Source organism: Rhipicephalus microplus, chromosome 2, assembly GCF_043290135.1.
Source record: "Rhipicephalus microplus isolate Deutch F79 chromosome 2, USDA_Rmic, whole genome shotgun sequence".
Taxonomy (NCBI): domain Eukaryota; kingdom Metazoa; phylum Arthropoda; class Arachnida; order Ixodida; family Ixodidae; genus Rhipicephalus; species Rhipicephalus microplus.
In genome coordinates, this window is record NC_134701.1 from 112,336,980 (window position 1) to 112,351,517 (window position 14,538).

General features: G+C 48.5%; 1 protein-coding gene across 1 annotated transcript in view; it reads right to left on the minus strand.

Annotated features, from left to right (window-relative positions):
- Nucleotides 1-2,957: 2,957 nt before the first annotated feature.
- Nucleotides 2,958-14,538, minus strand: part of LOC142796342 (putative sodium-dependent excitatory amino acid transporter glt-3) — a 231,717-nt gene continuing 220,136 nt past the window's right edge. The window contains exon 11 of the mRNA XM_075886703.1: nt 2,958-3,259. Coding sequence (XP_075742818.1) covers nt 3,103-3,259 — 157 coding nt within the window. The 3' untranslated portion in view covers nt 2,958-3,102. The remainder of the gene's footprint in view (nt 3,260-14,538) is intronic.

Consider the following 14,538-nt stretch of genomic DNA (forward strand, 5'->3'; position numbering starts at 1 on the left):
AGCAGCAAAGCGTTGGGATGGTTGGTTGATATTCCAATTAACTTTATTATAACTGAGCCTACAAACGCGGTAAAAATAAGAGTAAAGAAGATGAAAAGGGTAGATACAATTTCATCCTTTCTGTTTATGATTGTTTTATGCGAAGCATTTCTTAGCGAACTTCAGCAAATTTGAGCGTATCTATCTATCTATCTATCTATCTATCTATCTATCTATCTATCTATCTATCTATCTATCTATCTATCTATCTATCTATCTATCTATCTATCTATCTATCTATCTATCTATCTATCTATCTATCTATCTATCTATCTATCTATCTATCTATCTATCTATCTATCTATCTAGCCGCTTACGCTTGGATGCTCTCGTGATCACCCGCTTGACTTGGCGTAAACCAAAATCAGCGTGGGAGGGTAAGATGGTGTGAGGAATATGACGCTCTAGTAGAGACATAAATAATCTCACAAACCCATCGTGTACGTCGTCAAACACTTCCTGGCCGACAGAGGCATATACCCGCGGGCGGGTATGGGCTGCTGGTATGCGAGTATGTGCCACAGGTGATGGACACTTAGTGTCTACCCAAGAACGGCGAGAACACACGTGGGTAATTTTAACGCGTGATTGCTTAGAAATACCCTACATCGGTAGCGTCCACCTGACGAATGCAAATAATAAATGTCAGGGTCCCAGTTGCAATCGAATCCAAGTATTGTTCGTGGCAATGAAGCATTCTACCACACAGCTACGCCAGGTCTTGGAACTATTTTTGAAATATACGCTAATCTCACGTCAATAGTGCTTGCAGTGCTGCCTACCCAATTTTATAAACATTACGTATGTACTCCTATAATAGAGCCATCATGTCGGGCTAACGTAAGTTGAGGTTAGTTGCTATGCGCTGAAGTTGATTTATGTAGCAGTGTCCAGGGTCAGCCTCGTCGCGAGTATCAGCGCTTCATATATCAGATTCTCGTGGGGCTAATACGCATGTACCAGTTGGCATCGTTGCGCAAGTGTAAACAACTTTTTATATAAAAATCTACATATCTTCAACATATGTCTGTGGATGCAACATTTGTAGATATATTTTAAGTCAATCAATGACGTGTCGCTCAACAAAAAATATGCAACATGGTCACTTTTCCTCCGCATGCTTTGCATAACGTCGATTACAAGGTATGTGGGGTCTGCTGGATTTTTTTATTAGCCTTCTTAAAAAAGGATTATAGCTGCGGTAAGCCGCACCGTTCTTGAAGAAGTGATGCTGGGGGATTTTGTAGACCACCATGGTTGTCTCTAACTTCATTTTAATTTTTGCTAAGTGTTGCAGTTTATTTTTATAGCTTGCTTTACCCTGTTGCATGGCTTTGTCTAGGTGACGCTTGGTTGTTTCTACGGTGATCCTCAGTGCAATGAAGTTGGAGATAAACTACAACAGCCAAATACACGACATAGATTTCGAAGCTCCAAAAACAAGAACTCACCCTGAAAGCAAGCATTCATGCTTATCATTGATATAAGAAGCGTGAATGCTTACTCTGTGCTTGGCACTACAATATAAATTAAGAGATTAGCCTATTCAACTAAATGGCCTGTTTGCATAAAAAACACAGCCATACCAGTCGTCACAGTGAAGTATAGTTCATACCCTAATCCCGGGCAAATATTCCCGTGCAAATGTGAAAAAACAAATTACCCAGATTGCCTAATTCACTTGAAAATGTTGTTTCTAATACATCAAACACAACGGAGTGTCAACAAGCCTGACTTGTTCAGTGACTCTCTGTTCTTGCCTTTTTTTCTTTGTTTTGCTAGAATTTGCCACTGCCTTTGCGCTTGAGCATCTACACCGCTTTGTTCAAAAAGGATGGTTTCTTCACGCGTACCTATATATATGCACTGTACAACATATCGTAACTTTTACTCTTTCCTCCTTCGCATTGTGTCATCGTTACTCAATGTTGACGTAACCATGAATATGGATAAGCATGAATAAACCAAGCGCGTTAGCTTTGCCACCTCTGCCACTTGCTGCCACCATATATAACGGGCGTCAAGCAGGTTTGAAGCGGCCTAGAGCAACGTTTTTCTTGGCCCCTACCATTGTAGTCCAATGTTTACAATGAAAAGAAGCAAACAAAAATTACCAGCATATTCACCGAGTGAGTGATGATGAGAGGGGCGGGGCTTCAAAAGAGTTTATCGAAAAAACGTCAATCATTCGCTGGCCGCGTCTGTCCGTCTGCCTGTCTCACCTGTCTTGGTCGGTGCGGCCATCCGCCCATCTGTACACATTTCCGTCTGCCCGTACGTCTGTTTGTTCGTCCTTTCATCTAGTAGACACTCCATGTATCGCCATCTTGCATCATTTGATAATATGTTCATCATATACAAATACCACCATCCAATGGACATTAACAGTTATAAAACGAGAGGTGTCTACTGCATACAGGAGGCGCATGCCCCACGCCTCAAGGAGCTTCGCCCCTAAATTAGAAGTCTGGCGTAGGCCTTTCACTGGATCAGGCCATAGGCGTGCGTGGAGGTCCCCTCCAGGAGGCTAAGGTTTATCGCAGCCGTCCACCCTTGAAGTCAAAGCGTGGGCTCCCTCTCTCAGGTGTCCAGGAAGCGGGGGTGGCTGTCCTCTCTGCTCGCGTGTGCGCACACTTATGCTAGGCGGTTCTATTGGATACGCAGTAGCCTTTACCGTTAGGTGTACAATTCCCTTGTTGTGGCTGCTCGTGCTCTTGAATTCTCCGCCATCGCTTCGCAGCCATTTGCTGAGCTAACTGTTGCCTTGTTCGTTTTCTTGCGCGGGAGGTTTGAGTAGTAGGATTTACCTTACTTCTGCTGCGCATACCCGTTCATGATGGCGCCAGCTTTTTCATAAGGCGCACGCAGAAACTACAGTGGAGTTGCAGAACATCGAAGAACTAATTCTGAGGCATTACTTCAATTTTTGGGCACATCTTTATTTTTCTACATAGAAGATTGTTCAGATCGGTGTTGAATAACTGATTTTTTCAAATTATAATTGTTCATGCACGAGGCATCTTGGTGCATTGGAACAATTTATAAAACTGCACCATTAGGTATTCAGTGGGGTTGTGGAATGACGTCTTCCACAGGTGCGGCAATCTCTGTGCCAACATCCGGGCTTTTCGCTGCAGCAAGTGTCTTCTTGCATAATTCTTGCGTCCCGCTTGCGACGACAACGTCACCGATAACGTTCAAAGCAGTGGATATTCGGCTCCTGGAATAGCAAATATTAGTGGCACTTTGGTGGAAAGTGTTTGTTAATGTAGTGAAGAACTACACAATATACAGATATTGTGTTAGGCACAAAACACTACGTTTAAAACTTTAGAAGAGAAGTTACACAGCTCCCCAACCTTGGCGCTAGACTACCGACTATTCGCTTCTTAAGCAAAAAGTCCTCCCCCAAAATATTTCTTGCGAAAAAACATTCATGCCCACAAGTCGCACTTTTCATTTTGGAAACCGCGAAACCCTATGTAATACCACATTCTGCCGCAATATTCATTTTTCTAACGTGGATTAGAAGATTTGTTTTCTTTAAACAATAACAGGATTTTTTATTCAAAAGAAGTCTTACGACGCTTTACACTTTCGTCGTTTTGTATGCAGCCCTAAATACGGACAATATGGTACATATTGGGAGTTTGACAAATGACAAATGACATTGGCATGTGATCGCTTGTGTTAGCGTATTTGCAGAACGCTTTACTGTGTTCTAAAATATGTCGAGACATATAAAGGCAAAGGAAGGCCGCGACACGCTGGAAAATATGTTCATTTTAGAAAGTTTTCGTTCGTTAATGCAACATAAAGGTTAGCTTAGCAAAGATATGGATAATATCACGTTCACTATGAACCTTCATTGTCTACTAAAAAAATTAGGTATCAAGTTACTGTGTCTTAGTCACCAACCCCTCTATAAAATTAGCGACCTGCCCGAATTATTCGCGCTCAGTTTGTTTTTGCTGATTCAATAGTTTTAGTTCTCTCAGCCACCCTCGCAAGGCGTGGTGCTGCAACTTACCTCTGTCGCGTGAGCATCACACATGTATATATGCCGTTGCTGTGTGCCATGTCATCTGCTCCCTCTTTTAGTTTTTATTTTTGTTGATCTGAAGTGTCGTAGCACTGGTCGCAACAGTAAACTACTTCGCTATGGTTTACTATAGCTTTTCGTCCACCTTGGTGAAACAGTGGCTAGGGTACTCGGCTGCTGGTCGCGGACTCGATCTCGGACCTGGCAGTTACATTTCGATAGAAGCAATGTGGTAGAAGTCTGTGTATTGTGTGAATTCAGTGCACGCTAAGGAACACCAGAAAAAATTCCTGTAGTCCTCACTAAGGCCTCTCTCATACCCGTATGGTTTTGGGACGTAAAACGTCGGATTTTACTTTATAACTTCGTTCTTTAAGTCAAACGGACGGACCTCACGCTTACTCTGAATGCTGAATTTCTCGTGCGAGCTGCTTACTATATCACTAGGTGTGAAATGTGCGCTGTGAAACTTTAATCGCCCAAGTCATACGTAAATCACTTTCTTCAAGCATTGATAGGGATGGACTGTCATCGGTTTCTTGTCTTCTTGAATTTGCTGCTCCACGAGTAGCAGTTTTACTGAGTGGATAGCCACTTCATAAGATCGCGTGTGACGTTGTTGCATCTATTGCCAAAAATTATTTATTAACGTGTGAAAGCCGCAGTGTAGTACATACTACTATCCTTGCACTCTCTTGAAGTTACTGTGATCTATCCTGTCGAAATTTTATAATAGCATGACTGGAAAACATGTCAGAAAACTGTTTCTGCACACCACGGCACAATGCGAAAATTAAATAAGTTTCAACCCGGCAAACAAGTAAAAATATTGCCGCGAACCATGCATTCGGTTTGTTTATTTGTGCAGATCTCACGCAGCAAAGGACGACGCAGTTGTCTATTAGGAAAACAAGTTTATTGGAGCGAACCTGTGCTCCCCTAACAACTGAAAAAAATACACAGGCGGCGAAGCAGCGGCCAGCAAAACGACGGGCACGCTAGTGAGCGTCGGCGATCGATTGAGGCGGCATCGGCTGTGTGGGAATTTATATCCCTCGGCGCGAGGGTTTCTCGAATAGTCGAATTGTATCGGGAACGCCGTGATAGCGTTTTTTAGAAACGCTGTTCGTTCGAACAGCGCCTCTAACAAACAAAGCTTGAAGCGTTGTTTCTATCGAACAACGCCTGAAGCGTTGTTCGATAGCGTTTGTTCGAAACGCTGTAAAAACGGCGATAGCACAGGCCGGCGCAGCCAGGCCGAATAAACAAAACACAAATAAACAAACCCAACGCATCGTTCGAGCTGGCGGGCCTCCTCCGCACGTTGGAGGTATCCTTGGATGTCGGCGTTGAGGTCGTCGTATTCTACGTGCGGAAGCATAACTTGGAGCATCGTAGTCGGCCGTCTTCCGTAGACGAGCTCGAACGGTGTCATCTGCGTGGTTTCTTGGATAGCCGTGTTGTACGCAAACGTGACGTACGGGAGGACTTCGTCCCACGTCTTATGTTCAACGTCGACGTACATAGACAGCATATCCGCGATTGTCTTATTCAGCCGTTCCGTTAGTCCGTTCGTTTGGGGGTGGTACGCCGTCGTTCTTCGGTGATCTGCGTTGCTGTAGCGTAAGATTCCTTGCATGAGCCCCGCAGTGAAGGTCGTTCCGCGGTCCGTGATTAGGACCTCAGGGGCTCCATGTCGCAGCACAATTTGGTTAATAAAGAACTTTGCAACTTCTTGTGCAGTTCCCCTAGGAATAGCGGTGGTCTCTGTGTAGCGCGTCATGTAGTCTGTCGCTACGACAATCCATTTGTTCGCGGATCGGGACGTAGGGAACGGGCCCAGAAGGGCCATTCCGATCTGTTGGAAGGGCCTCGTTGGGACGGCGATCGGCTGCAGAAGTCCGGCTGGTCTCGTCGGTGGTGTTTTTGTCGCTGGCAGTCACGGCAGCTCCGGACGTAGTGGGTGACATCGGATGTAAGGCGGGGCCAGAAGTATTTCGCCTTGATTTTTGTAATCGTGCGAGCTGTTCCGAGATGTTTTGAAGACGGGTCGTCGTGACACGCTTCCAAAATTTCGTCACGAAGGTCTGCGGGGATGACAACTAGATAATTCGTTCTCGTTCCGGGGTTAAAGTTCTTCACTAGGATGGAGTTTTTGAGGCTGAATGCTGGTAAGTTGCGCTTGAACGCCCTAGGCACGGTGACGTTGCGTCCTTCGAGGTAGTCGATCATGACGCGGAGGTCAGGGTCGGCACGCTGCTGGGCAGCTAGGTCGCTCTCTGTCACGACTCCGAAGAACGCGCTGTCTTCATCAGAGTTCTGTGGTGGTGGGTCGACGGGGGCGCGGGACAGGCAGTCGGTGTCGGAGTGTTTTCTGCCGGATTTGTAGAATATTGTAGCGTCAAACTCTTGCAGGCGCAAGCTTCACCGCCCAAGACGGCCAGAGGGGTCCTTCAAATTGGCGTGCCAACACAGCGCATGATGGTCTGCCACAACCTTAAACGGTCTACCATAGACGTATGGGCGAAATTTTGGAATGGCCCATATGATAGCCAGGAACTCTTTTTCGGAGGCAGAGTAGTTTCTCTCCTCCTTCGACAGACCAAGGCTTGCATAGGCGATTACCTTTTCGTAACCGCTTTGCTTTTGGACGAGGACGGCACCCAAACGGATATCACTGGCGTCCGTGTGCATTTCTGTTTCGGCGTTTTCGTCGACATGAGCGAGCACGGGCGGGTTTTGCAGGCGTTGTTGCAGCTCGCAGAATGCATTTTCTTGGTCGTTTTCCCAGCTGAAAGGGGTGCTTTCTTTCGTCAGGCACGTGAGTGCCTCTGCAATGCGTGCGAAGTTTGCGACGAAGCGCCGGTAGTATGCGCACAGTCCGAGAAACCTTCGCACACCCTTCTTATCTTTCGGCCTTGGGAAGTTCGCAATGGCTGATGTTTTTGCCGGGTCAGGTAGGACTCCCGCGGCGTTCACGACGTGACCCAAGAACTTGAGTTCCTCGAACGCGAAACGGCACTTCTCAGGCTTCAGCGTTAACCCCGACGTACGAATGGCCTCGAGTACAGATTCCAACCTTGTTAGGTGTTCGTCGAAAGTCCGGGCGAATACGACAACGTCGTCAAGGTATACGAGGCAAGTGTGCCACTTCAGGCCTGCTAGCACAGTGTCCATGACTCTCTGAAACGTTGCGGGCGCCGTGCACAGCCCAAACGGCATCACCTTGAACTCGTACAGACCGCCCGGGGTTATAAATGCAGTCTTCTCTCGGTCTCTCTCGTCCACTTCAATTTGCCAGTAGCCGGTCTTCAGATCCATGGATGAGAAGTACTTGGCGTGGCAGAGGTGGTCGAGGGCGTCCTCGATTCGTGGCAGGGGGTACACGTCCTTTTTGGTGATTTTGTTTAGTCTCCAGTATTCAACGCAGAATAGTAAAGTGCCATCTTTTTTCTTCACGCGTACAACCGTCGCAGCCCACGGACTTTGTGATGGCTGTATTATGTCGTCGCTGAGCATGTCATCAACTTGAGTCCGGATGGCTTCGCGCTCGTGTGAAGAAACGTGGTACGGTGACTGTCTAGTAGGTCGGGCTCCATCTTCGGTTATTGTCCGGTGCTTCGCCAAAGGTGTCTGACGCAACTTCGAGTTCGAGGAAAACACTTGCTGTAGCGACGGAGCAACTCCAGTAATCTGTCCCGATTTTCTTGCGACAGCGCCGGGTTCACGTCGAAAGGATGTGGCAGCCTGGAAGCATCTGCACGTGCGCGTTCAAAGGTGGCGACCGCGATCACTTGACTCGCTTCTTGCGTTTCTTCGAGGAACGCAAATACAGTGCCCTTGTTTAGATGCTGGTACTTCTCGGTGAAATTGGTGACCAAAACGTGGGATCTGCATTGCTTAAACCGCGCAATGCCTCTTGCGACAGACACACCGCGGTCTAGAAGCAACCTTTGGTCAGTCTCCACGATAGCGTTGACGTCAGGAGCAGCACCTTCCCAATAGACGGCGATCATCAAGCTTGCGCGGGGTGGCAGGGTGACGTGATCGTCGGCGATCCTTACAGCAGCACGAGGTTCGGCTGCGGCGTCGTGGAGTGATTGGAAGAAAACGTTATCGACCTGGTCTGCAGATCAATTATTGCGCCATTGTCCGTCAAAAAGTTCATTCCGAGAATTACGTCGCGGGAGCAGTTAGGCAAAATGACGAACTCTGAAGGGTACGTAGTGCCGTCTGTGGTGACGCGCGATGTGCACATTCCACTTGGGGTCACGAGGTGGCCTCCTCCTGTGCGTATGTGCGGACCGTTCCATCTGGTCGTAACTTTCTTTAGCTTGGACGTGAATGACCCGCTCATGACCGAGTAGTCGGCTCCCGTGTCGATGAGGGCGACTACGTCAAGGCCGTCGATGGACAACTGGAAGGCGGATGCCGCTGTCCTCGAATTTCGGGTGCGTCGGGGCGTCGTATCGCGGCTTGCACGTGTTGATGGTCGGGCACTATGCGTCGTCATCGTCGTCTTCTCAGCGGCAGGCTTCGTCATTTCGGGTACGCGTCGCGCAGCGTAGCGGTCGTCATTTTCGGGGGTCTCGTCAGTGTGTAGTCGGGTCGTCGGGATGAGGGCATGTGAGTCACGGTCTTGCGTCGTTGGGGGGTTTTCATTTTCTCGCCGTTGTGCAACTTCACCTCCAGAAGTTGCTGCTTTTAGTTTCCCCCTCGTGGGCGGGGGGACCTTCCACGGGCGAAGTCAGCATGGCTGCGACGGTTGGGGGATTGGTACAGGTAGGGCGACGGCGAACGGTTGAAACGGGATGGTTCACGGCTGGTGTTCGACAGGTATTCTTCAATCTCAAATGGGTGCTGGCCGGCTCGCGGGCGGGGTGCGTCGACGGAGAACCCACGCAAACCCAGCCTCTTGTACGGGCAACGGTGGTAGACATGGTCGGCCTCTCCGCAGTTGTAGCACAGCGGACGATTATCTGGCGTTCGCCACACCTCGGTCTTCCTGGGCGCCTGGTTTCGGGTTACAGGGGGTCGGGCGGGCGACATTGGGCGGCGGTACGGCAGGGCATCTTAATAACGGGTTGGGACGGGTCGGGGTCGACGAGCAGCAGCGGAGTAGGTCGTCGCTTGTGGTTCGCAAGATGCTTCCGACGGCGTGGAATTCCCCAGTGCTTGCTGAACCTCCTCGCGGACGACGTCAGTGAGGGAGGCGGCTTGGGGCTGCGGCGTTGCTGAGAACAATTTCCTCAGTTCCTCGCGAACGACGGCGCGGATGGTCTCCCACAAGTCTTCCGCCGCCAATCCAGGGTCGTTTACCGGGTTCACCGAAAGGGTGTGGAGTGGTCTATCGTATTGCCGCGAACGCATATCCAAGGTCCTCTCGATCATCGAAGCCTCGGTGACGAACTCAGCGACGGTCTTAGGGGGGTTGCGGAGGAGTCCAGCGAAGAGCTCTTGTTTAACTCCCCGCATCAGAAAGCGCACCTTCTTCTCTTCTGCCATTTCGGGGTCAGCTCTCCAGAACAGCATCTTCATCTCTTCAGCGAACAGTACAACTCCTTCGTTAGGGTGTTGCATTCGCGTCTCCAACAAAAAGGCAGCTCGTTCTTTCCGCACAATCGTAGCGAATGTTTTGAGGAATTCGCTCCTAAAGACAGTCCAGTCGGTTAGGGAGCCTTTATGATTCTCAAATCACGTTCGAGCTGCATCCTCCAAATAGAAGAAGACATGACGAAACGTTTCTTCGTCATCCCACCTGTTAAAGATACGGATGCGCTCCCGCTTCTCCAGCCACTCTTCCGGGTCTTCACCAGGAGATCCTCGGAATGATGGGGGCTCACGAGGTTGTTGCAGAATGACGGGAGGGTTGTTAGCGCTGGTCATGGTGCCTGCGTTGATCATCGTGGTTTTTACGTCTTCTTTCCTTTTTTTATCCGGGAGTGGTCCAAACTCTGGCTGAAGGCCTTGCTGTCGGCGGCTGACACGAGTTAGGCGTGCTTGTCGGCTTGGCAATGGCTTAGGGTTCATGTACCCCGCACCTCCACCAGATGTCACGCAGCAAAGGACGACGAAGTTGTCTATGAGGAAAACAAGTTTAATGGAGCGAACCTGTGCTCCCCTAACAACTGAAAAAATACACAGGCGGCGAAGCAGTGGCCAGCAAAACGACGGGCACGCTAGTGAGCGTCGGCGATCGAATGACGCGGCATCGGCTGTGCGGGAATTTATATCCCTCGGCACGAGAGTTTCTCGAATAGTCGAATTGTATCGAGAACGCCGTGATAGCGTTTGTTAGAAACGCCGTTCGTTCGAACAGCGCCTCTAACAAACAACGCTTGAAGCGTTGTTTCTATCGGACAACGCCTGAAGCGTTGTTCGATAGCGTTTGTTCGAAACGCTGTGAAAACGGCGATAGCACAGGCCGGCGCAGCCAGGCCGAAAAAACAAAACACAAATAAACAAACCCAATGCATGGTTCACGGCAATATGTTCTGGCATTTCACAATGCATACGTGTGTTACTTATGCATAAACATTTTTCTTATGGTAACCTTACTGAGTTTCCTAAATAAGTCGTTTCAACGAGCGTTTATTATATTGGGTTGTTACGGACACAGCAGCTGAAGAGAAGTGCAGCAAAGTATTTCTGCAAGATGAGCCCAGGCTGATTCCATTGATTTATATGTGGGGTTGAACGTCCCGAAACGACAATATGATTATGAGAGGTGCCATTGAGAAGGGCTCGAGAAATTTCGACTTTTTGGGGTTCTTTACCCTGCACCCAAATGGGAGCATACGGGCCCACATCATTTCCACAGCCACGGAAAATGCAGACGCCGTGGCGGGGATTTGATCCCATGATCTGCGGGTCAGCAGCCGAATAAATTCGCCACTAGACTGCCGCGGTGAGGCCAGGCTAATTTTATGTCACGTAATATGCTTTTAAATTTGCCCTTTTAGGTAACATAGAAGCACTTTCACAGAGAAAATTATTAAGCGAGAGTGCTCGCAACAAACTAAATGCATTGCAATTGATTCATCTTGGTCCACGTAACCGTTAAAAAGATCAATTATGGCTATATAAATAAACGTACCTTTCTTTATTGAAAAGTATGCCTGAATGAAATATACCCCATATGATTCGTGATACCTCCACTTGTAATTATACGTCCAATAACAAGCTTTAACTCTGAATCCGGTACTCAGATGATAGTTCAGTGAGAAACTCGAGATGTAAATGTGAATATTGCCGTCTCTACACCTGTTTTCATGCGAATTGGCGGAGTAAATCGCACATCTGAAATAGCCGTTCAATACTTCTACTTCTGGGATGGCGCATAAAATACGTCTGCCTAGGGAGGCATTGAAATGTCATGTAGCAAGTACGAAGTGCCATCACTGTTTCGGTTTGTGAGGATGATTTGCCGGCTTTAATATTGAAGGTGTCGTGATAAAAGATGCGCGAATGTGCAACACAGAGCGGCAAGACACAATGTTTCTTTACAGCGCGCACACAAAACTACTGTGTTGGGAAACTGTTCGAACCGCTGCGCTGAGATGAGGTAATTGCGTGCCGTTATTGCTAATAACTGATAATCTCAGTTAATAGCCATTTTCGCCGACACTACACGTACAAACGTAGAGCACGTTTTGTTTTCTATGCCTTGTGCGAGTGCTATGGAAGGAAAAAGTTAGGGTGAAGAGAACGGCAGGGTGCTTAACCAGTTTATAAGCAGCTGGTTTGCTACCCTGCGCACGGGAGGGGGATTGGGGAGATGAAAGAGAGAGGGAAGATAAATAAACACAGCACATTAAAGGGCCACTCACCAGGTTTGACAATTTTGAGCTGACAAGCGCAATGCGTAGAGGAGGTGTTCGTGATCACGTCTGCCAAAACTTGCAGCGCTACGCGCCGCTGAAAAGGGTCAAATTTGAAGATGAAAGCTGATCCCCCTCCCGTCTGCCGGCGCACGCGCAGAGAATGAGAGCATGACGTGGGCGTATGAATGGCCCTACATACACGGTAATGTGGTGACATTGGTTCTCTACGTAGACGACTCTGCTCTGACGTTGTCAACAGTATACCATGTGACATGGCAAAAATGATTTAACACTACATGCGTAGTTTATGTATTTGTTGCTTTAAGAGATGAATAAAACTTGAAATAAATAATGAGACGTAATAAAAAATTGACCGAGGTGAATGGACGCTCTTCACGTCGGCTCCGTTCTCATAGAATGATTTTGCAGCGAATACAGTCAGGCACCGCTCGGATTTATATATCATTTCATTATTCTCGTCACCGAGAATCCGAAGAGACCATATTCTAAGGTGGGTGATAATTTTTTGAGATTTTACGACCGAAAACCAGCCCCCACCAAGCAGCGTCTACTATTCCTACTACCGGCGCTCCGCGTCGACTGGGGCGGCCTCACGATAGCCAGGCCTCGGCGTTCACTCCATACAGGCCGTAATCATCAATAATGGAGGTATCGCAGCAGAATAAAGACGCCACCCAACGGGAAGACGAAGACGTCACCCAACAGGAAGATGACACAGGCAACGGGTGGACAGAAGTTCGAAACAGAAAACGTGCGAAGAAAGGTAGCCAGGAACGCCGTGGTAGCCCTAGCCCTACCCGAACACCTAGAACGCGCGGTGCAAATCTGATATCCCGGATACCCAGAGCCAGCAAAATGCCAAGACTGCCGACAGGCGACTTCAAGATAGTTATAAGGCCAAGAGGAGGACTGCAGCTATCCAAGCTCAGCTTAACGGAGCTAGACAAAGCTGTGTATGAAGCGGCCGAGATCCCTTATGATGAAAAAGAGACGGACACGATTTGTTCGAATAATTTTCAGAACATCTTGGTCGTTAGCACCCCAAACCAAGACCATGCAGACAAGTACCAAGGCATCAAGCACATCAAAGCCAACGACAAGTTGTATGTGGTGGGAGCATACGAGACGGCCCCGGAACTCACTGCCAAAGGTGTAATCAAAGGAGTTCCTTTGAACGAAACCCCACGGGACATCACCGCAGCTATTATTACAGCCCGAAATCTTACGGCGATCGCACCCAAACGTCTTGGCAATACCACGACAGTGATAGTCCTTTTTGACGGCAGCAGAGTCCCGACGCACGTTGTGTACAGAGGAGTGCTCACACGCTGTTCACTATACAGGAAACAAGTTGACTTTTGCAAACAATGCAACAGACTTGGGCACAGGAGTGACGTGTGTTGGAGACCAAACGACAAGCTATGTGCGGGTTGTGGAACACCTGATACGAGCGAGGCCCACCACTGTCAGCCACGATGTCAGCTGTGTGGCAAGGATCATCCCACGGCTGACAAACTCTGCAAGGCCAAGTTCAAGACACCCTACATCGTAAAACAACGCCAGTGGTTCCGACAACTTCAAGAGATGCTCGAGGAGAACTACCCCCCTACCACCAAGCCAACCGAACGCGGGAGGTCCAAATTCCGGACGAAGGCAACGCCTGGGTCCAGATCAAGGTCCTGGTCCTGCGCAACGCCCCGCGGCCACACCACGCAGTCTCCGGGACCGAGAAGGCGCACTACATCCCGTTCCAGATCCCGGTCTAAGCCAAAGGGTGGCAATGGCCATCAAGGGAACCCGGCATTCACGGTGAGCTGTGGCTAAAGGGAGGCGCCCTGAGCCTTCGGGGGAGACTGCGCATAATGTCAGTGATATAGAGGAGCTGAAAAAACAAAACGTTGAGCTTAGAGAATCGATATCACAACTTACTCGGGAAATTCAAAGTCTTAAAAACTGCTCAAATAGAACTTCTAGTCAAATGCGTTCCGCGGCCCAAGAGCGCCTCGAAGAAAATCCAGATAACCGAATAGACGAGGACAGTACCCCGCCACCTCTTAAAAGGAAAGCTCAGGCGTCTAATGACAAAATTACGGCGCGAACCTCGAACATTAACCAAACATTGTCCGAAATACAGAAAGCAGTTAAGGAACAGGCAGAGGCAACCAACAACCTCTCGCTTGCAATATCCATGGTTATGAATAGACTAGATAAACTCGAAGCTAACGTAGCCAATCTCAACCCTAGGTCACCTCCGGTACTTCCAGCTACCAGCCTTCCGATAAGCACTGAAGGAAATTCACACTTATTTCAGGGCACCACGTCAGTGGCTATATCAACTAATTTCATGAGGCCTGCCTCCTTTCACCCTCCTCCCTCTTCGATACCCAACTCAAAATAAGGGAGCCCAGAAAAAGGAACCTAATTATTTGGCAGTGGAATTGCAGGAGCTATGAGGGGAAGAGAACAGTCTTGCAACAACACCTTAGAGACAGAACCAAACCGGATGTTCTAATTTTGCAGGAAACCCATGCTTTAGCTACCCTACCGGGATATCAGGTGATCGGCCCCTCAACAGGGGATATTAGAACACTAACCACTTTAGTAAGGAAGGGA